The sequence below is a fragment of the Cantharellus anzutake genome, assembly GCF_015039405.1.
Source record: "Cantharellus anzutake strain C23 chromosome Unknown EI90scaffold_53, whole genome shotgun sequence".
NCBI classification, from domain to species: domain Eukaryota; kingdom Fungi; phylum Basidiomycota; class Agaricomycetes; order Cantharellales; family Hydnaceae; genus Cantharellus; species Cantharellus anzutake.
The window spans coordinates 414,193-436,939 of record NW_024067003.1 but is presented as its reverse complement, the minus strand read 5'-3'; the positions used below and the strand labels follow the sequence as shown (position 1 = coordinate 436,939).

The 22,747-nt window shown below is 50.2% G+C and overlaps 3 protein-coding genes across 3 annotated transcripts; 2 read left to right on the top strand and 1 right to left on the bottom strand.

Annotated features, from left to right (window-relative positions):
• Positions 1 to 528: 528 nt before the first annotated feature.
• On the top strand, positions 529 to 3,602 carry EI90DRAFT_3291774 (uncharacterized protein; the record flags this gene model as incomplete). Its single annotated transcript, XM_039067300.1, has 8 exons — positions 529 to 1,182; positions 1,240 to 1,274; positions 1,327 to 1,993; positions 2,046 to 2,144; positions 2,187 to 2,433; positions 2,458 to 2,632; positions 2,682 to 2,963; positions 2,990 to 3,602. 8 exons carry the CDS (start codon positions 529 to 531, stop codon positions 3,600 to 3,602), a joined length of 2,772 nt encoding a protein of 923 aa, XP_038912227.1.
• A 9,647-nt stretch (positions 3,603 to 13,249) lies between these two features.
• On the bottom strand, positions 13,250 to 13,938 carry EI90DRAFT_3019124 (uncharacterized protein; the record flags this gene model as incomplete). The annotated part of the gene is made up of 4 exons (XM_039057315.1): positions 13,250 to 13,367; positions 13,515 to 13,610; positions 13,673 to 13,728; positions 13,876 to 13,938. The coding sequence occupies 4 exons, from the start codon at positions 13,936 to 13,938 to the stop codon at positions 13,250 to 13,252; spliced, it is 333 nt and encodes a 110-aa protein (XP_038912226.1).
• Positions 13,939 to 18,356: 4,418 nt separating this feature from the next.
• EI90DRAFT_3237184 (uncharacterized protein) lies at positions 18,357 to 20,263 on the top strand (the record flags this gene model as incomplete). Its single annotated transcript, XM_039066519.1, has 5 exons — positions 18,357 to 18,552; positions 18,576 to 18,602; positions 18,651 to 18,865; positions 18,965 to 19,562; positions 19,613 to 20,263. 5 exons carry the CDS (start codon positions 18,357 to 18,359, stop codon positions 20,215 to 20,217), a joined length of 1,641 nt encoding a protein of 546 aa, XP_038912225.1. The 3' UTR covers positions 20,218 to 20,263.
• Positions 20,264 to 22,747: the final 2,484 nt, after the last annotated feature.

Sequence of the window (22,747 nt, the reverse complement as noted above, 5' to 3'; positions counted from 1 at the left end):
TCGGTCAGACAGAAACGATTATTTATATGTTAGATAGATGGGTAGGCAAACAAGCTTGGCTTCGCGTGGGAAATAAAGCCTTTCAACCCACCTGGAATAAGTACTATGTAATACATCAGGCATTGAATAATGCGTACAGATGACGGCAAACCTAGCAAAGGGCACGGCAGATACCCCAAGAATGACTGAGACGCTGAGGCCAGCGCACATTAATCTCGTGCCTCCATTACAGCAAGGTGCAAAACAAACGGCGCAACAGATTTGGATGAATGGTCGATCAGATCATGTGACCAACCCTATTTAGGAAACTGCAAGTCGATCATCATTTATTTTCTGCCATTTGTGGATAATCACATGACCTGCACGGACATTCATTCACATTGGGCGCGTCGATTTTTTTGCACCTTGCTGTAAGCGTAGCAGTTCACAAAGTCCCGAGTCACGACCATAATCGAAAGTTCAACCTGGCCCTGCTGAGTAACCGTAGTACTGTGTTTGTCGCATTCCCATTTTCCTCGTTTGTCTTCGATGGCTTCGGTTGACGTCTGGGACCATGACTGGGTGCCTCCACAACTTTCCCAAATCAAACTGTACTTAGAAAGCCATCGAAATGTCTCATTCCCTCCACTGGAAGAGCTAACCGCCGGAATCGTCCATGCTTGCGAATCCGGAATCCATGAGTGGCAGGAATATTGCACGCACCTTACAGAGAAGAAAGACAAAGAATATGCTGGGATGTCCGAACGCTCTCCGTCCCTCGAATCATCCAACAGGTTCCGAGGAACTCCTGCACGGATGATGTTCCACGCTGTCTTCTTCGGACTCCTTAAGACTCGCTTGGCAGTGATGTGGATGCAGCACTCACCTAGAGGCGCATACCCCACCCCAATCACCATGCCCATTAGTCCACAAGAAAACTCTTTGGCTGATGAACATAAGCGCAACATCTCCTATTGGAAGCTGCGGTCCCGTCTCGCGTTCTTCGATGACTCGCTTGAAAATGACATCCAGAGCTCGGTCCCTGCTCAGACAGCGCAGGAACCATCCAGCAGCAGCAATGCTGCGAGTCTTCTAAAGGAGGCAGAATCGCGTCAGGATGCCTCCAGATGGCATCAAATTGCAGCCAACGTTCTCTATGCTGCATGGGGCCTCCGTCGCATTCTGGACTCCTCGGAATTTCTGGTAAGTCTCTCTCTGGCTGCTATCATTTCCGTTTTCTCAGAGATGACGGTTTCCTAGAATGAAAGTATCACATGGGAGAAAAAATCCTCTGGGTAAGGAGGGCATTTGCCACCTGCCACTCTCTAACTCACAAAGTGCCTGCAGTTCTGCCATAATCGGACCGTTGGCCCTTGCCGTCTGCATTTCCCCCCTCACCCTTTTAATCGGCACAACGATGACGAAACCTGGCTGTCTGCCAACATGGACGTCGTTAGCCAACCACATCTGCAAGGGGGCCAGCTTCCCTTCCATGTCTGATGCAGAGGTGGTGATGGAAAGTGCCATCCTTCACGTGGTAGTGGAGACGTGTAAGCGAGGTCAGCTAGTGTTACAGGATTTCGAAGTCCTCAAACATGCACGGATGCATGTCAAGATCGCTGCAAGTCCTCCCCCATCCTCCCCCATTCCCAATCCTCATCAACAGACTGCTGCAGAACTGGGCCCAAGATCCTGCAAGCGTTCCCAGCAGCAGCAGTCCAGCAAGCAGAGCAAAAAGCCCAGGACAGCGAACAAACACCGCACTGGGAAAGGGAAGGGGAAACACTCGACTGGCGGGGAAGGCCCTGAGGGGGGGAGCTCTATTCCGGAACCGGAGGGTGACGGTGATTTGCGCAACTTCATATCTGAGTTCCGCATCCCTGATCTTGAGGACCTCCAAGAACACTGGCCTAAACTCATCGCTCCGCCTTCCTCTTCCTCTCTCTCCCCCTCCTACCATTCTCCCTCCTTTTCCTCCCCTTCCCCCTCCTACAACCTTCCCCCACGACTGAAGGTGCGTCTAGCATCCCACTGATTCCTCTCTCGTTCTCATCATACATCTAAAGGCCCTCAACACAATGTGTCTCCCATGCACCTCCACTGAAAGTCACAACACATACAAATGGGTATTGGACGACTTCGGCTTCCCCCACTATCCTGATTCGGTGAGTTTAAAACATCTCCCCCTTTGGTTGGCCAACTATCAGCCCTTATATTCCCAGGAGCCCATCAAGAAACTCTCACGTTTACTGGAGTCTGAGGCATTGGATACCGACTGGCGCCCACGCACTATGATGGAGGCTGAAGCCTTCACCATGCCTTCAAGTACTTTCCAATCCATCGTCAACAACGAGGGCCTGGTTCTGATGGTTGGCCCCCCTGGAAATACGCCCAAGTTGGATCTCTACGACCTCCTCTCCCTCAAGAGCAAAGGTGGGGTTGTCGAATGCTTCAGTAAGTTACTTTTACTTTTACCAGATCATGCCGGCACTGTCAACCCTCCAGATTCGGATCACTCTCGAACCGGTGAGGACGACGAGAAGACCACATGGGAGCCACTGGACAAAGTTGTACATGAAATCTCCAATTGGAAGACGTCCCGGCCATTGGTGGTGCATCACCTTAAGGGGGTTATACGTCTTCCAGTGGAAAGGTAGGGAGGTGCCTGCCTTGTGTACTTATTTCTCATTTCAAATTCTCAGCCTCCTCAACACTTTTGACGACCTCATGTTCAACAGCATGGATGAGGGACATCTTCCAGAAGATTACCCGACTTGGAGGACTCCGATGTTGGCCGCAGCGGGATCTTATACAGCACCCCATCAAGATCCGGATGGGGTTGGCACAATCCTGCACTGCTATGCAGGGTACAAGCTCCTTTTCTTCCCAGTGAATATGCATCCAGATCCCTTGATCGTGAAGTTCGACGACATCGACTTTGGAGGAGCCATCGGTTTGGAGTACCTATTCCACCTCCCATATCGGTATGGGTATTTCGTTCTTTGTCCAGGACAAACGCTGTAAGGCTCTCTTCCCCCTTGGACGATCTCACATTCCTGACGTCTGGCGATAGCATTATGGCTCCAGGTCAAATTCATTTCGTGTTCACGCTCTCGAAATGCGAAGTGCACGAGGAGCCAAGCATTGGGGCACTCATGCATGGATCGTTTTTCCTCTCCTCTCGGTGCATGACACGGTCTTTCCACTCCAGTTGGGTGGATCGCCTCCTCCAGTCGCAACGGGAAGGAGCCTCTGATAGGTGCGACACAGTGGCCGCTCTGCTTTCGGCGTTCGTGCACGACTCGCAAGAACGTGTGCACTCTGGGCATCCAATAAGGGGAGACCCCGAGCCCAAAGAAATCTTTTCCGCGATGTTCATGGCGTTGATGTACCACCCACGTCCAGATAGAAAGGACACAGCAGGTGTTGCGAAGTCCATCATCCTGCATTATGCAGAGACTCACCGCAAGGAGTTCAAAGACTTCCGGAATGATTTTAACAAGGTGCAGGCTGCAAACTTGGCCAATCCTGCGTGTTATCCTGGAGAGGTGGCAGAGCTTCGTCGTCGCATGAAGTTGGCAGTCCAGAGCCTAATCAGTAGTATGGAACCCAGCCAGCATTGAGAGTAGCTTGTTTCGTACATTTATTTATCATTTCCAGTACAAATAAATAATCCCAGTTCTCAGACCAATGGCTTCCTAACGACTGCATCACGGATGCTTATCACTCGGTAGTGCTTAAACTCGCCTGCCACTCAGACCCGGGCATGTATCACTTGTAATCCATGTCGATCGTCCATCATTCGCCTGCTCTAGAAACCAACGGACCAGCATGAAAGTCCTTCAACTTTGACGTAGACAGAGGCCCGCCAGATGGTCTAATACTATGAACCTGAGTGATGAATGGAACGGCGGATAATAGAGGGAAGCGCAGAATCCGAAACTCAGTTGCTACCGACAGTATTAAGTGCGGTCCCAATCATGTTTCAACGCGAGTTGAGGGCTTTGCTGCTTCAGATAGACCACTTGCTGACATTCACTGACGAATACAACCGTTATACACGCGTCAGTTTTACGAAGTCGAAAGATGAGACCCCAGAGCTCTTCCGGAGGTGGAAAGCTGAGCTGAGAAGATTGGCCGAAAACCCAAAGTGTTCCGGACCAACGGTGGCAGAAAGTACGAGTCCAAAGCGTTTGAGGAACTCTTTGCCGAAGAAGGGATCAAACATAAAATCGTGAACACGCATTCCGCAAAAGACGGTGTTGCGGAGTGAGCAAGCCGCACTTTGGACAATGGTACCCGATCCATGCTCGAAGATGCCAGAGTAGCGCTGAAAGGCAAGTAACTTTCGCAAAACCTCTGGAATTTCGCCATCCGACATGCAGCCTGGATCAAGAACCGAGTCCTGACCCGTGCTCCTGAGGGAGAAAAGACCCCACGTAGGGTCTACTTCAGAAAGAGGCCAACTTTGCGTCTCTCCGACTTTTCGAATACGCCGTGCATGCCCGCGTCCCGGAAAAATTCCAGGAAAGGATGGGAGCGCTGCCCGGAGAGGGAGTTCACATCGGGTTCACAGACGAGGAGCTTGGGTTCTCTGTGACCAGGAGAAGTGCCACCTTATGGAGTCGAGTTTATTGAGGCCGACAATAGCGAGCGAGTTTGGGGAGATGTGGGTGATAGGAGGGGACAAAGGTGCGAAAGTGGAAAGAATAAGGCAAGCGCACCGAAAATCACCAAATCGGCCTATCCAACTCCAAATCCACCGAAATTGACGTCAAGGGCTCGCACGGAGCGGCCCGTCACCACATAACTCATTCCTCACCGATCGAATCGCTCAAACGCCAGTGAATCGTCCATTGGCTCGGATGAAGTCCCAGGTATCGCGCAATCAAATGTGACAACTCAGGGTCCACCGAGATCGCCTGAACCCCATGCTAGGTGGGCTTCAAAGCGGGGCATTTCAAATGACTGGGGCCGTTTTTGGTCCAGCGCCACAGCGTCGGCCGAAACATCTGTCTTACGCGAGCGAGTTCCACCAACCCCAGATCCGATTAAGCCACACACACCTAGACAGCGAGAAAGCTTGATCACGAGGACGAAGACCGTATGCTGCGAGAGCGTCTAAGGAAGATATGCGGCTAAATGGAATTACAAGAGTTTCCTGCAAACACACCTAAAACAGAACCGTCGGATTACCGAACAGGGCGAAAACGACCCAGAGGATCATGTAAACAGGGCTAGCATGAAGCAGCCACGATCACTGAGTCCACCCATCATCCATCAAATCGCAAAAACCGATCAGAGTCGACCATCAACTCCGATAAAGCTGCGAGATAGATCTAAGCGCTGCTAGCCCATCGGACCAATCAGATGTGCCAAAACTGAGGCTAAATGTGTGCACAACGCGACCCGCCACCATAGGTCTCGCGCCCCGTCGATCCAACCGTTAGAAAACCCAGAAAATTGTCCAATAAATCGGATGTGGACACTGGAACGGAGTCAAGCCCGAAGCGCCCATCATATCCCCGGAAGCACCTGATATGGTGACTTCAGTGGGCGATATAGAAGACGATGACGAGCCATTAATTTCACCTCCGACAGCAAAGGATGGTGATAATATGGAATCATCCAGCTCGGAATCGCTGCCCTCATATTGGACGCGAGCCATCACGAGGATTGAGATGGAGACGCAGGGAAACCAAGCCCTAGTAGGAATGGAGAAAGCAGTCAGCGTGACGCTTCCAGCGGATCAAAGGCCCAGCAGGGCCAAATTAATTGCTACCCCCTGATTAGTCTCATGAAATGAGAACACCAAAGCAGCCCTATTGCCATTAGGCCGTCTTTGTTCATAGGAAGAATTATATCAGGAGACCAATCTCATTCCAACAATGCCAAATTGCCGTTCCGAACAATGGGGCAGGGAATTATATAGATCGGTGAGACGTTATATACAAATATCAAGCAAACAGTTTTTTGATGGCATGCAGCTTAGTCATCAAGCGTTGTTCCATGGCAAGCATATGGGTCATCAAGCGTTGTTCCATAGCACTGGCCTCCTTGAGAAGGTTCTGGTGTCTCGAGGGATCCGATCCGTTGGCATCATTGTTGGTAGTATCTGCGGCCGAGGAACCCCCCAATAGTTGGTGGGTTCCTGTGTTGGGGTTGAGTACGTCCTTCAGTTCTGCCACGCGGCCCTGCAACGGGAGCCGAAGGACCTTATCATGCCATAATCTGCTGGTGGCTCGAAATAGTGCCATAACACGGATACCAAAGCCTCCGAGCTCACAGTTCCGAAGGCCATATATCCGTTCAGATGTGGCAGTGAGGCGCCCAGCTTGCGCATCCATGCCCGTGGTTGCCTCTTCCTCCTCCTCCTCCGGATCGATGATACCAACGACCAACTGCCTGCCGACAGCCGCTGCCATGTGTCTATAGGTGGACACATCAAGGGCCACTTTGAGGTGGCGCATTGTTGTATCTTCCAGGGCCGCACTGAGAAGAGGGGTGGTGGCTATAGAACCCTTGGGACCATAGAACAGATGGGAATGGAGGCGTTTGCGTGCATCCTCCCCCCACAGGAATCCAGCAAATTCCTCTTCTACTGTCCTAATGAATATTAGGTACCGGAGTAAGAGGTTTGACAGACCCGCATGCAAGAAGCGTGTGATGAGTTTGCGCTGTTTTGTCTGGGAATTGGTCTATTGGGTTCAGATTAGCTGAACCAGTCAACGGAAATAAAGTAGGGGAAGAAGCTCACTTTATTATAACCAATCATGGTGGCCAGTCCCCCTGGAAGCGCAAACAAACTCCTCTGGCCGTTTTGAAGGTTTCTAAACAGGACGCTCAAAATTTCCGTTCCCCTTGCTGGTTGTCCACCGCCTACATGGATGGCAACCAAGAACAATTTGTTGAGGGCCAAAGCACCCTCCATCCACCTACTTGCCGTCAATCGGTTCCACTCCAAGTTGCCCCCCGGCCCGGCAACGAGCCATTCTGGTCCTCTCAACGAATACAAGACACGAGTTCTAATTCCGCTAACGTGTAGGTTGTCAGACCCTAGGAAGCTGTAATGCGGGGTACGATTCTGTAGATTGTCCCTGATCTCTGAATCGTTAAAGGGGAGGGTCAGGTCCATCCCAGGGGCTAGAATATCCATGCAGCTCTGGATCTGCTCGAGGACCCCGTTGTAAAACTTTGGGATATCGTTCAGCCTAATGTGGTGGCCCTTGACCGTCATGGACTCATCGTCTGGATTCCACACCACACTAGGAAATCCTTCCCCCGATCTTGCAACCCATGACGCGTACCTGCTCACCCATAAGACGGTATCGAATGGGGAGGGAAGGCCGGGACGCAGCCAGCGTGAGCAAAGATCCTTGCATGCCCTAGCGGCCACATTCAGGTCAGAGAGAGTGACAGAAGGAGAATGAAACTTACGCAAACTCTCTGCTGTCTGACAAATCCCTTGGCCCCCCCTCCATAGGCATAGACTGATTGGCAGCTTGATGAATCTGCCTGATGGCCACCAGCCGAAAGACGTATAGCAGTCCTGACATCTTACCGGCTATGGCAGAGCAGGAAACAAAATTACCATCATCTGGGGAAAGGTTGATGAGCATGAGGAAGATGGCGATTGGGTCTTTGTCTGCGTCCTGTGTCAAATTTTCGCGGTGGTTGGAGAAGAGCAAAGAATGTAGGATGCCATGGATGAGTGAGTCCCATTCATCATCATCCAACAAAGCTGGCGAATCAAGCGCATCCTGTATCCTTCGAACACAGTCTTCCTGGCTCCTGGAGAGCATAATGGACAGAGAGAATGATTCTGCCGAGCAATACCGAACCACATAACAGATAAGGCGTGCAGCAAGAGCTTCGTATTTCTGCGAGGTTACCTTCTGAGGATATCTGAAAGGGTCTTGCCCAACGGTGCTGAATGGAAGCGACAGTTAGCGGGTGTATGTGCAGGAAGAGGGGAGGGATTGACTTACCCTCCCGTGCTGTTGACCCAGTTGAGGACCAAATGAGATGACGAGTTGACAATTGGGCGGATGCGCTCAAAATACCTTTCGACCTGAGCATCAAGCATTTGCAAGGCTGGGAGATCATCATCATCGGGTCTCCAGGTGATGGCATTCAGTTCATGATATGGGAGATTAGCCGTGAGTTTCAGCCACCGAACAGTGGTGAGGAAGAGATTGACGTGACGTGGGTCAGTAGAGGGATCCACGACCTCGGTGGACTCCCATCTAACCTCTTCTTTCTGAGAGAGTTCGGTGAAGAAACTTTCCACCTGAGCGCTTTGGTCATAGAAAGTGGAGTAGCCCTTATCCACTGCCCATGTCTGGTGGTGCCTTCGAGCTGGAATAACGACCTGTACCAAGGTTGGAACGATATGAAGCTTGACGTTTGGATGTGATTTACTGTGGCTACGTCTAACGGAATCCTCCTTCAGACCCGCAAAGGCGCAACCGGGGAATGCACACATGTAACCCTTTTGGATCGGGATGCACTGGAGGGGGGCGACCTTGGACTGTGGACGGACAACCCAGTGGCCAACCCCTAAGTCTTCCAGGATGTCGTCGTGGTTGGGAGGCAGCTTACTCTTACTAAGACCCCCATGGACCGTTCGTACATGTTCTTCCACATACTTGCGATGAAGGCCGATTTGACACCCTTGGCAAATAACGACTTTATGGGTTGGATCAATTGCCAGTTGGAGGTGACAGAACTCTGGGGGAATTATGAGGCCGGCCGAACGCAGAACAACACCAGCGCTGTCATGGGGATCGACATCTGCACTCGGGGAGGGCGGCTCACTTGGAATATATGCACTTGGGGAGGGCGGCTCACTTGGAATATATGCACTTGGGGAGGACGGCACGCTCAGAGGAAGGGATGTGCTTGGGGAGGGTGGCAAACTAGGAGGATAGGAGGGGGGAGATGCCCTTGAAGGGGATCTGAGTTCCATTGCCTTCGTCGCCTTGGCTCGTATATGGGGGTGTTTACGCGCCACTTGGGCGCATGGAGTGTGAAAGTTGCAGTCCAATTGGGGACAATGGAATTCATTAGTTTCTATATTACGCGAGATGATGATTTTCCTTCCAGCGGAAATATGCTCTTGGTGGACCTTGGACATATGGAGCTTGCGGGCGCTCTGGTTCTTGAAATCTTCTGCACATTTGGCACACTTGAACCTCCCATCTACAGAAACCACCCTGGAGAGATACGATGAGCGCAAATGAGGGGTAATGATGTTGGCATTGCACTCACTTTTCTTGTCGACGAGCTGAGACATGTTTAGGCATGTTTAGGCTACTCTACGCAACAGAATCAGTGATGGCCGGATATGAGGAAGGGCACATACAAGGTTTGCAAACGAGACGAGCAAGATCTGTTGCGGAATTCAGAACGAATAAGTGGTGGAATTAGCTGAGGTCCACTCCTTACTTAAGTAACATCATCCAAACAACACCGACAACACAATATCGACAATACAAATGATGAAGAACCCAAACAATACAAGCAGTGCCGACAATACAAGCAGTGTCGACAATACCAAAAGTACCGACAATACCGAATGATACAAACAATACAACCAATGCCGACACAGCAAAAACAACGCCGACAATATAAACCGTAGAACGTGTAAACACAAACAATAACACAAACAATACAAACAACAACACAAACAATACAAACAATACAAACAATAACACAAACAATACAAACAATACAAACAATAACAATACCTAACAACAATATCAATAATCAATTTGTCACGGTAAAAAGAGCTAGGCGGAGGTTGTATTGTCGGTATAGTGACGGTGGGTCTCCCGCACATGAGCGATATTGTAGCGGAGTTGACAGAATTTATTTGTTCATTTGATCCGCTTTTGTAGTATTACTGTATTACGAAGTGGCTGGAGGCCTGCCTACGTCTTTTCCCAATTTCTCAGCGCTCATGCCTTCGCGTCGGCACCTTCCAGACTGGCGAATCCTACTTCGCTGCAGCAGGACGGAACTTACGTGTGCACTTCAGACTACCCGTCGGCACCTAAGTTTCTTCTTGCTCTCGCATCGCGCTGCTTTTTCCCAGCCTTTATGTCGTCCTCCCACCTCCTCCCCCGTGTTGCGCCGTCCCATTGCATCCTGTTCTTTTCGTTGTATTACCCTCTGAGCCCACCTCCCTCAGTATCCTCTCGATAAAGTTCTTCCATCATAAGCTTGATCTGGAAGTCCAGATGTGCATCCGCCAAGTAACTCAGCCGCCGATCGATCTCCTTGGGGTCGTACCAATCATGGAGATACAGGCAAGGCCAGGCCAGGGAACTTGGCATATATCCGTTCCAGTAGCGATGTCGCTGTATGCTCCATGCATCCTGTATCCTTTGCAACCATGAGGGAGATACCAGTCGGTCCTCCGATGGGGGATGATGGCAGGCGTGGAGTCCCGTTGAAAAGAAAATTCATTCCATCCATGGCATAGGCTCAAACGAATGCGCGATGAATCATGTCGTGGACGGAATAATTGTGGTAAGCGAATGAGGGGTCTGCTAGGATCTCGGGGTACATTGTATGGTATAATATTGGTGCGCGGTAATTGAGGACTATAAGCGTGAAGCTCAGTCACAGCCAATATGCGTGAAGAATTGAGGAAAAAGAAATGAATTCAAATGAATGAATATATCCGTGGCCTGGCACGGAAATTAGTCTGAAGTAATAGGTGGCTGTCCGGGCGAGTTCCTCACTCGGATGTGGGAATGTGGCTGTGCAAAAAACTCGTCCGGCCTCTTTCCCATAGCACACGGTTTCTCTAACACATAATACTAAAATCCTCCAAACTGTTGATGCGCGACTGTTGACGTCAGAGCTGGACTAGAAGCGTGAAGCTCAGTCTCAGCCGATATGCGTGAAGAACTGAGGGGAAAAGAATTCAATTCAAATGAATGTGGCCTGGCACGGATTAGTCCGAAACAATAGGTGGCTGTCCGGGCGAGTTCGTCGCTCGGACGTGGGAATGTGGCTGTACGAAAACTCGTCCGGCCTACCACTCCAACACAAATGAATCGCCCTATTCGTGAGTACCTCACAAGAAGATTGCTCGTCTGGTGATGATGATGATAACTCTATCTTAATGCCCCGCGGCCTCGTGATGACGTGGCAGTGCGGCTTTCCCATCCTGACACCGTAGCGTACATGGGGGGAATGTCTATACATGATGGATATTCTGGTTGGTATCTTCGGGTGTCATTGTTCCTCGGGGTTTGTGGTGTCCGTGGGTATTGTCGTGTTGTTAAAAGTGAGAAATAAAATAAAAAGCAGTTATGTCTGTCCGTCTATCCCCAGCATCTCCTACTCCGCGTCTGTTCTATGTGCCGCGCGGCCGGGAGTGGTATCCCTTTTCATGTGTCCGTCATCGTTGGTTTTCCGTTTGTCGCCTGTCTTGAACTTTTTAATGAAAAACGTGAGTCTCTATGCCTTTCACTTTGCCAATTAGCATGTTGAACTTCGTCTGGTTCGCATCCTAGTAGGTGTTTATGTCTCTTCGACCTGGGGCGTTCCGTCAGAATGTGTGTCCTCGTCTGTGTCGGTTTCCTGCATTGGCAGGCTCTGCTCTCCGACGTGAGGCTGAAGCGGTGGTAGTATTCTCCTATGTGGGCGTGTCCTGTTCGAAATTGGAGGACTCGGCTGAAGGTTTTTCGGTCGAGTTTTCTGAACCGTTTCGTGGGTCTGAGTTTGGGTGCTAGCTGGTTCGCCGCATAGAAACCCGACCTCGGAGGGTTCGGTGTGTTCGTCGTGTGTCCAGGCTTCTTCCATCTCTCTCTGCGTAGACTTTCTACGTATGAGAGGGATTTAAAGTTCGGTCAAGCTGGTCTGAGTTTGGCCCCTTCCTTTGCTAGTTGGTCGGCTTTCTCGTTCCCTGGTATACCGAGGTGGCCTGGGCACCAGTGCAGTGCGATTTTCGACTCCTCGAAGTCTGTTAGGACTTTGCACATGGTTTTCCTGAAGTCCCTGGCTAACTCCTGTGCCTTACGCGGCTTACTCTGAACGACGCGTTTTAGTGCACCAGTGTTGTCTGCATAAATGACGATGCGGGTGGGTTTAGACGACTTTGCCATATGCGTGGCCTATGGCGCCGAAGCCCGTTTTTATCTTGCCATCTTCCTTGTATCGGGATCCGTCCGAGTATACGAAGAGGGTGTTTGGGTCGTCGAGCTTGAATGAGTTTCTGGGGATTGCTTGTCCGGTAGTAAGGAGAGACGACGGGAGGAAAGGTGCGATGGTCACCATATTGCGTTTTTGCGATGACTGGGATCGTTTGTTCGCTACGATCCCAGGTAACACGGAAGTGGTAGTTATGGACCTGAGTTGGCCTGAGTCAGTCATAACGTCGGCGCTATCTCTTATACATACCTGTACTGAGAAGGTCATGCAGGCGCTTCGAGCTTCCACAAAACAATGGAGAAGGTCTGCTCAGCACGATGCAACCAGGCTCCCTGAGCTGGTGGCTGCATGGCCAAGTACAGCCCCCCTGGGGTGTACCTGTTTGAGCAGAGCGAGACAAGCGCTCAGCACGGCACTGGATCGCCCAATGAATGGTCTGCCGCGACCTTTTTTGTTTTTCTAATAGCGCGGGTCGTGCCGGGCGACCGCTTCTCGCTCTCTGATTGGCTCATTCCAGGGGGATCACGTTAACACCGAGTTTTTTCGGTTCGATGGATACGTAGTGCTTTCGACAAGTTTTCGACAACTGGGAGCAGTGACCACGGCATTGACCACACTCATCCCCGTGGGAACCAATACAACCAAAGTTCAAACGGTCGTCCGGCCAAAGCCGAGGCACGTGATGTGCGCGTCGATCAACGCCAGTGTTCCGAATTTATTGTCATATTGTTATACTATATAACATATATTACATTACAGATACGACTTCAACCCCTGATCGCGGCTCTACGTCCACACGTCCCGGTAAGCGCCCAAAATCTATCGATCCCACCCAGCTTTAACATCGTGTGTAAACGTCGTACTCCATTCCACAGCTCAGGGTTGCCACACACAATCCTTTCCAGCTCTGTCGGCCCCAAAACTCCATTTCCAGTACGTGTTCTCCCTGTTTGCTCTCGGCGTTGCAGCTAACAAAAACTTTCTAGACATCATTGAGGGCTCTTCTCTTCATCTTTAACCGCAGACGACTAGAGGTGCTTCGCGCGTCGCTAGTGAATCACGGTTACCGTGAAGATATCCGACTGACGAGGGCCAGAGGTTGTATTCAACACCGCTGGCGATCACGGTTATTTTGGTCTTCTGGCCCACCCTCTGCAACGCCAACCTCCCGTTCTGATCCCGCGTAGTACACTCGACATTCATACACCCCCCAATCAGCTGTCCTACCCAAACGGTGTATTACATCACGCGGCCGATACCCAACAGCGTTACTCGTGCACGGGCCTGTAAGTCTCACTGCCTGTGGTTAGGCATTCCTGGCACAGCAGCCAACTTTTTTGCATCGCCTATTAACATCAAACGGCACTAACAATCCCACTCGGTGGACATTGTCGCGACCCCTGCCCCGGATCGTGTACTGTCGATTCGTCCAATCTATTAGTGGTCTCGTACTCAGGTTCGGCTTTCTGGACATCATGCACCAAGCGGCGCATACACGACGTGCAAAACGGCGCAATCAGACACGAACCTCAACTTTACCCTTCTGCCACCCTCGACCTTCTGCACCCCCAATTGCGCGCTACCCTTTCATCCAATCCGTGTTAGTGGACTCGTATTCACATTCGCCCGAAACCCTGCGCTTGAGCGACTTGAGAAACGGCGGTGCAATTAGACAAGAACACCGTGCGCTCGCCACGGGCCCACACCGTGTACTCCATACCCCAATCTCACCCGGTTAAATTCCTCGCCACCCTTTGTCCAGTCCGTCTTAGCGAGCCCGTATTCGCATTTCATCGGGATACTACGCGCACCCCATCTGGCGCCCAAGTACTGAGAAAAACGGTACAATTCGACTGGGGCTCCCACCCGACTGGCGTGTGCGCCACTGCATATTTGATAGTTCCAGCGCCATACCACTGCTACACTACCCCCCAATTGCCTTGTTTTTTTTTGGTGGAACCCAACCCCAGTAGCTTTCGCGATACAATGAATGTATTTGGAGTTAGTTTGGGAAATACAAGTTCCCGGTAGGATTAGACCGGATCTGCCACCGTGAGGAAATGCATTATGCACTGGATGTTTTGTCACTGTGTGTTAGACACTGGTCCGGGGTCGGCACCGAAGGTCGCCGTTAGCGGGCCGCTATAGGCCGCAATGGCCGTGATGCCGCGAACAAGGCCCGAGGGTAGGGCATTTGGCCTCAGCGACTCTAAAGGAGCGCAACTCGTTGTGACACGTGACACCCAACCGGCACTGCGGAGTTGTCTGAATTATATTACTTATATTAAATTGTTAACCACCTTGAATTTAAATTTTAAAATTTTGAAAACACCACCCCCATACAATTTCTGAGCATCTGTGCATCATCTCATGAACAGTTTTACCCTTGCACACCACATTGCTTTGTGTATGGATGAGACTATCTCATATAGCGACATCCCAGGTGATCCTACTTTCCAGATGGGAACTTGTCTGTCACTGAATTATCCAGTTTACACTTCCAGTCCTCTGAACAAATTTACAAGGTTAACATACTCCCTGTGCCTATTCATGAGCAGGAACTTGGCACACAAGAAACTTGGAAGACCAAATGGAAAATTTGAATTGCCTTGCACAGCCACCTTGCCTCAGCAAAACTGGCATGACACCCAAACACCCAACCACCAACCGGCTGTGATGGGTGACAGACCCTGAATTTCGACCGGACCAGGAGGTCTCTGTGGCGCATGACCGGTAGTTGGTCATGTGAGTACAGTATTTTCCAAATGATGTATTGTACTGTTCTCAAGCCAAAGGCTGTCAACTTGTTACCATAATAATAGCCATACATTCTCCAGATCATAAACATGTCTCTATTCTATCATCGGACCATTCATCATCCTCATCTGTCTCTGATTCATGTATATAAAATATTTTGGGACGTGGCTTGGAAATTCGAGTCTTCACCCCAATACGATCTCCTGGAGGATAGAATCAGTCAGGATGAAACTCCCCTGGAACTCTACTAGTATTTAAGTAAGTCAGTCCTATCAATCATCTTGAACCTCACTACGTACTCATTCTCTCGAGGAGGCAAAAGGTTCCAGACATGTTCATCCCCAGTTCGCTGGAACAGTTCCTCTACATATTCCCTAACTGATAAGGGTAGCTCCTTTGGAATAACATGTTTGACAGTACGAAGGGGTATTGGGTTTTCGGGTATCTGGATAGTACTTATGAGTCTATTGTTCTGAATCTGATCATTGCATGTGTCCTCACCACAACTTGTTTCTCCCTTAGTTCTTCTTGGGTTTTTTTTTCCCGCAAGAAAAAGGGCCATGAGAAGTGTGATGAAGAGGGCTGTCATTGTTGCGGTAGAGGCCATCTCTCTTTAATGTTGTAGTTTGGTTTGGGGTGATCGCAATCAAAAATTACCCGCTTTTTCCAAGAATTTCTTCTCACGCCAACCTAGTTTATACTCCAAAACGACCATGAGCATAAGCTCAAGCAGACTCATCTTTTTTCAAACATATACTTGCTGGGGTGAATTATGATCAAACTGCTCTGCGCTGGCTTTGGGGTGGGCCTTGGTCGCCTGACGTCGTACTGACAAACTGACACACATTGGACGCCGCTCCGATTCCACCTCTATCCTCGCTCCCACCATTTGGAACCACTACCAGTCCAGGTAGCAGACCCCCTGGGTCTTCTTCACTTCCATGTTACTTGCTTCACATCAACCTACTGGATGGTCACACCAGCACCTCAGTCTCAGCCAAGAATCACTCCCATCTTGAGCGCTGCAGACTTTGACCCCTGGACGTCGTTCCGATGTATGCCGTCCCAGCGGTGGAATAGTAGTGCCCTACTGACGATGCTAAGTACATATATATCGCAGTCTTCGACAACGGAACGCATTGTTGATATCCGGAAGTTGGATTGACAGTTGTGTCCATGTTTTCTATCTCCCATTCAACTACTATTGGATTAGCATTTTGATGGTGTTTTCTTGATGCTGAATCATTTGACATGTAGCCCAACTGCCACACTACTCTCTTTTAAAGGCTACAAGGATGATGTTAGAACCGGGCGGAAACAGACGACTCCGGAGTGGAATCGGAGACTTAGCGTGGAGGGACCTTGGCCTCAGCGACTCAAGCGGAGCGCTGTGCCATTGCTGTTTGTCCATTTGGTCCTTAATTTCACAGTAGGTGAGCAGGAAGTCTCTAGGGGGCATTTCAGGTCGATTTCGGACTAAACCAAAACGAGTATGTACAAGTGCCGATATATATAATGGAAGGGGCAAAAGCACAAGGAAAACAAAGGGTAACCGAATCGGAACGAAGGCGTCCGAACGGGAACAAAGGGTAGAAGGAGCGGAGTGGTACCGAGGGTCATAAGGCAGGACCTGTGATACGTCCGAAAGGAGGTAGGGAGGGCAAGGCCCAGAGGGGCAGGAGGATGAGGGGAAGTGGGGATGATGACTAACTGGCTAGAATAGGAAGAAGCAGTAGTCCAAATAGGGATGAGGGGAAAATGCGAGAAATACATTACAAGCAGCGAGAGTGCCAAAGGCAATCTGCAAAGCTTGGGGGTTGCGGAGCTTATGGAGGTTACGGAGGCAGGGTTGAAAGTCTGAGGGATATTGGCAATGGTGTTTACGTAGTATGAGGTTACCAATGCAATGGACTAAGACCGAGGTGGAGTCAAAGTCCGAGGTAGGGACTATGACGGAGGCTCGGAGCAAGGTATGAGTGGTGTCCAAGTGTGAAGTATGGGACAGTGGTGGAAGGTCGTAACTTGGTGGAAGGGTGGCAGAGGAGTAACAGAGGGAGGAGAGAGGGGAAAGGTAAGGGAGAAGGAGTGGTGGAAAGGAGAGTAGTCAGGTCCGAAGGTGAGTATTGGAGCAGACGGGGGAAGCGTAGGAGGATGACGGGAGGGTGGAGGTGTTGTGAAGGGGGAGCGGAGTAGTAGGAGGGTGGCGAGAGGGGCGGTGTTCGGTCCGAGGTGAGTATCGGAGCGGACGGAGATAGGGTCGGAGAGGTAAGGAGGAGATGTGTTGCCAGGACCGAAGGTGAGTATCGGAACGGCAGCGGTAGGTTATGACTCCGGAGGTGAAGAGGGTGGAGGTCCGGAAGTCGGGTCGGGGTCGGGTATGCACGGATATGACAGATGACGCCAACCCAACCATGGTTAGTTCGCCCACCATCGACCGATCCCGGCCCCTACCATGTCCCCCCTCCCTCTCCTGAGCATGCTGCCGCCCCCAACAATTCCAACAAAGAAGTCTTCGATGCCTCCACATCACACCCCTCCTCCAGAACTCATTCAACGTGCAACTGCACCAACCTTCGGAAGAGAGTCATCTTTACTGGTTCCACCAAATCGTCCTGGCAGTAGCATTCCTCTATTTCAAGCTGATCTACGTCAACCACCTTCAACTGGCCGCTTTAGATCTGCGGCGAATGGAGCAACCAAATCTGGAACACCTAGAACAGGCATGACCCCAAAAGCCAATCACTAACGCAGCTCCCAGTTCCGAGACACCGATCCAATCTGCACCATCAACCAATCCAACAGTTATTCATGCTATCATGCAGACCATGATTGGGGGGAGTTCTTGGATAAGTACACCCGGCGAGTTGTTGGTAAAGGCCATGGCGAGAAACGGCATAAACGGTTCTTTTGGACACATCCCTATACTAGGACTCTGTACTGGAGCTCGGTGGACCCAGGCGCTTCTAGTACAGGTGAATCGACTGCTCAAAGTGGTAAGTTCATTCTGATCTATGCACACAGCTCAGGCTCAAATTCCGCTTTGTTGGACAGCCTACATTGTGTCAGGGCACACACCCTGACTAGCCCGGACCCGGACCCGCGTCCGGACCTGCTTCCACCCGCTGCGCTTCCCACATGCATGCACGCTCCGCGCGCCGCATGCTCCGGACCCGGTTTCTACCCCTTCATGTGACTTCCGGGTATCCCCGGAAGTTTTGCTGATATTGTGGCCACTGTGGGAAGATGAGAAGTTAGCTTCCTTCTCATCTCCTTACCCACAGTAGAGTTGTGCCCTGGACAGGGCTGGTTACACTACAGGCTGTGGACCATAGGGGAGGGTCATGGGGACCTGGGAGTTGTCCCCTGACACATTGACACCATTAAGTCCATTATTGATCCCAATCCCATGCCTCCTACCTCGTGTCCTTGGCGACATTGATGCATATGAGCTTGAAATGTGGAGGTTTACAAACTCACCAGCTAATTTCATCGACAATGATTATGAAGTGCTTGAGGTGCTAGTCAGCAAGGCATTTTCCAATATGGGAGTCAAAAAACTCTTTACAAGGCAGGTAATAGCAGGCTTGAACATCTCAGCTGGAGAGGCACTGCTCATCAAGTTTCCCAGTGCATCAACACTCATCCCGATAAGTAGACACCTGACTTTGTGACAGGCCGAAAGCCACAGACAGAGGACGACAGTGAGCATTCAACACGTTCAAAGCTTCGTCTTCAAGTGCCACAATTAGATCCTCCTGTTCTCGAACTGTACTGTCTCATTCATGGCGATGGCACCAACCATATCTTTCTGGCCAAAATTGCGAGTACAGAGTCTGTCGGCACCCTCAAGGAGATCGTTAGGGAGAAGAATAAGTTCGCTCTCGAACACATGGACGCAAAGACCCTCACACTCTGGAAGGTTTCCATCCCGGTCGATGACAGTCTCAAGGAGAATGTGAAGAAGGTTGAACTTAATGATGAGGAAATGCTATCACCTGTCCATTGACGGTCCTCCATTTTTCCCAATCCACTGCCCCAACTTCATCTACACATTATTATCAAGTTTCCACCCAGCAAGTCCATATCATCCACTAGTCAACGTCCCCTATTATATAAAGGCGACTGTGTCGCTGAAGCCCGCAAGGCATGGGGTTCATCCATTTCACAAGAGGCCCCTTCCTCAGGAGGCCTACCCAAAAAGTTTGTTGCCATCCAGAAAAAGGACAAACCTGCGTTTGCGTTTAATTGCCCCCCAACCGCTGCCGTGACGATACCCATCTCACTATCTCATCCCATATTCAGCCAGTTCCAAGATGACTGTAAAACTTATACACCCACCAAGGAAGACCATGATTTCGCTTTAAAGTTCTCCCATTCTATGTCAAATATTTACGCCAATGAAGGGGACAGGGCTGACCAAGCTCGAAAAGATTTCGCAAGCTATGGTCCCGACTCGTTGCCCACCGGAATTGGCAAGTATTGGACTGATGGAGATCTTCGCTACAAGGGCTTTTGCTTTGCACTCATCAAGGCCAAGGCAGAGCTTTCCACTGGCGGTGCTGAGCCTTTTTTCGAGGCTGCCTGGTACTATAGTGCCTTCATAAGGAACCACTTTGACGAAACCCATTCGCGTCTCCCTTGCTTTATCCTCTACCTTGCTGGTGAGCTTCCACGTTTCTTCTCCCGGATACACCCTAAATTCATGCCCTAGGTGCCCACATTGGCTTTTCCGGCTCCATCTTGACCATTCACCCTCATCTGGAGGTCCTAGCCCCCAAGTTGCTGCTCTTCTATCATGCATCCAACGTTGATATGCGCATGCAAGCTGCCCATTTTTTTGGGGCAACAAAAAATGCGATTCTTGCATTGAATAGTCACTATGAATCCGAACCTCCACATATAACCTCTAACCCAATCCTTACGTTTCTGTATCCTACCAACTTTGATTCCCTGCGCGGTACCACAAAGTATGCATTTGAATACTCATCGCAGCTTGACGAGAAGAGGCTCCTATTTTCTGGCACTGTTGGTGATGAGAAAATATTCACCCATCGATACTCCAAGGATGCACATCTTGCATGCTTCTTGCTTGGTTGTGCACCTGCTTTGAAGTGGTATCAGCACATTGCGGGTGGATGGTATATGGTTGTCATGGCTTTAATTGGGGATGATTATCATGAATTGCAGCATTCAGAGATGAAAGCCTTGTTCAAAGCCGAAATCAAAGAGAAGGTGAACAAAAAGCATTTGTGCATGGTGATATTCGAACCACCAATGTCATGGTGCGGAAAGATGGTAAGCCTGGAATTCTACTAGTCGACTTTGACTGGGCAGGCAAAATTGAGGAAGTGCGATATCCAATGAACATGAATAATGTTGATCTAAAGGAGCAGTTGATGGCAAGCTTATTAAGGCTGACCATGATATTGATATGATAAAGTATATGTTTCAATGAATCTGTCAATTGATAACACCCTATTATTATACACATTGACTCCAGTTTTGAACTCTGAAAAGAGGCCCTCCACTTTAGATGGTCATGTGGATACCGTGTGTGTAATTCTCGATATTTTACTTCCCATAGAGGCTGCCCATTAGGGCGCCAAGGGGAAGGGGCAAGGCCCAAGGCATATTATCATACATTTTTCTATACTCAAGTTCCACATGATTCTAAGCTCCCAGATAACACCAACATCGTTCGCCAATGCCCGGATTCACGACTGAACAATCCAAATTCTTCTGAATTGTGACAGTGGTAGACCGTATCACATGAGCCTATTATGCTGCGAGTGATCCCCTATAGAATGTCTGGGTCCATGCCAATTGAACTCCTAACTCCTGGCCGGTTGTGCCCATGAGAGGCCCCTTTCGGGTAGTGAATAGAAGACTTAGTCATATGATATGAACCTTTTCTATACTCAATGCAATCGGTAGTGGAGAAGTTGGTGATCAAGTGATCATGAGACCGGCTCCTCGGCTTGTTGGCCCGACGCATAAACACATGCCTCTTGAGACTTTGGAGAACTGTGACCTCCCAACAGGTGAGTCGAACCAATGTCCTCTCAATCGGCAAATGCCAGCGAGAGAGTAGATTGGCAGGTGTTACTACTACACCACCACTCCTCCCCACGTGGATACCGTTGATCCATTGTCCATCACTTGAGAGTAGGTGGCTGGACCGTATCCTCTGTTATCCCCATGCCTTTTTCTTGTGATCGCTGTGCTGTAACCACTATCCATTGCACCATATCAGCTGTCAGCCAACAGGGTGTCAGGGCACAGCCCTCTACCCCACACACCCTCAGGTACCCCTTTAGCCACCCTTCTCCCATTCCCCCCTCACTGTTCCACAATGTGTTAGAATGGGGTGAGAGCAGATGATTCTGGAGTGGAACTGGAGACTTAGCAAGGAGGGACCTTGGCCTCAGCAACTCAAGGGAGCACTGTGCCATTGCTGTTTGTCTGTTTGATCCTTAATTTCAGACATAGTGAGGAGGAAGTCTCTAGGGGGCATTTCTAGTTGATTGTAGACTGAGGGTCTGATCAAGTATGTACAAGCACCTGTATATAATAGGGAGATGAAAGCATGGGAAATCAAAGGGGGTCTGAATGGAGACAAAGGGAATAATGGAAGTGGTGTGGTGCCGAGGGTCATGGGTTAGACTCTATGGCACATCCGAAAGGAGGTAGGGAGGGTGAAGCCCAGAGGGGCAGGAGGATGAGGTGAGGTGGGGTTGATGACCAACTGGCTGAATGTAAAGAAGCAGTAGTCCAAATAGGGATGAGGGAGAAGTGTGGAATGTATACTACAAGTGGTGAAAGTGCCGAGATCAGTCCGTGAAGCTTGGAGGTGATGGAGCTTACAGATGGAGTTGGAAGTCCGAAGAATATTGGTGTCACAACCCAACATATCCGTCACTTCCGTCAATGTGTCCTAGTGCCACTTGGCCCGTCCTGCCTGCTATCATCATCATCTGTCCACCCATCTGTCCACCCATCACCCTCTGTCAGGGCACACCCACCTGACCCAGCTCCACCTGGCCCAACCTGACCCGGTACCCTGCTGCCCACCCTTCCTGACCTCCTCTTCCTTTCCCTTCCTCCCTCCTCATTCTTCCCTCCTCACTTTCTCCTTATCTTACTTCTTCTTTATTCTCTCTTTATTCTACATGGACGACTTTCTTTGTATCAATGTACCATTGACCCATCTGCAGCGCACCCACCATGTACCCGGCCCAGGCACCTCAGGCGACTTCCCGCTGTGCCCAGTATGCGTGCCTGCACCGGATGCCCTCAGGATCTCCCACAGTGATGCTCGGGTGGTTATGGCTGTGTGCGAGGGTGACGTGGCACCCATCATGTGATCTAAGCCGCATGTATATAAACAAACCTGAAGTGGGAACCAAAGAAGTAGCCTTCTTCTCAACTTTCCACTTCAGGTAAGTAGTACAATATCTCTCCTTTAATGATAATAACAACTTTCCACTTCAGTCTAAGTGGCCAGGGACCACTGTCCCGCATCAGGCCTGTCAGTACGCATGCCTGATCCGCCCCCTGCCAGGCTCTCAACCCCGGACGTTACACCCAGGCCCCCTCGACCCCGGACAAGTCCCTGACACCCTCATCTGCACTTCCTCCCCCGCACATGTACCTTCCAACCTAGGTTGCCTGCTTCATTGTTGTCTGCTCGCCAGCCAGATGGCTTGCTAGACGGCTGGATGGCCTTTTCTCTTTTGTCCGCATGCGGACTATTGTTCCTCCTTTTGTTCCTTGCTTGCCTTTTGTTGACCAAGTTTGCCGGTATTAACTATTTCTTTCTTCATTCATTAATATCACACTTGATCTG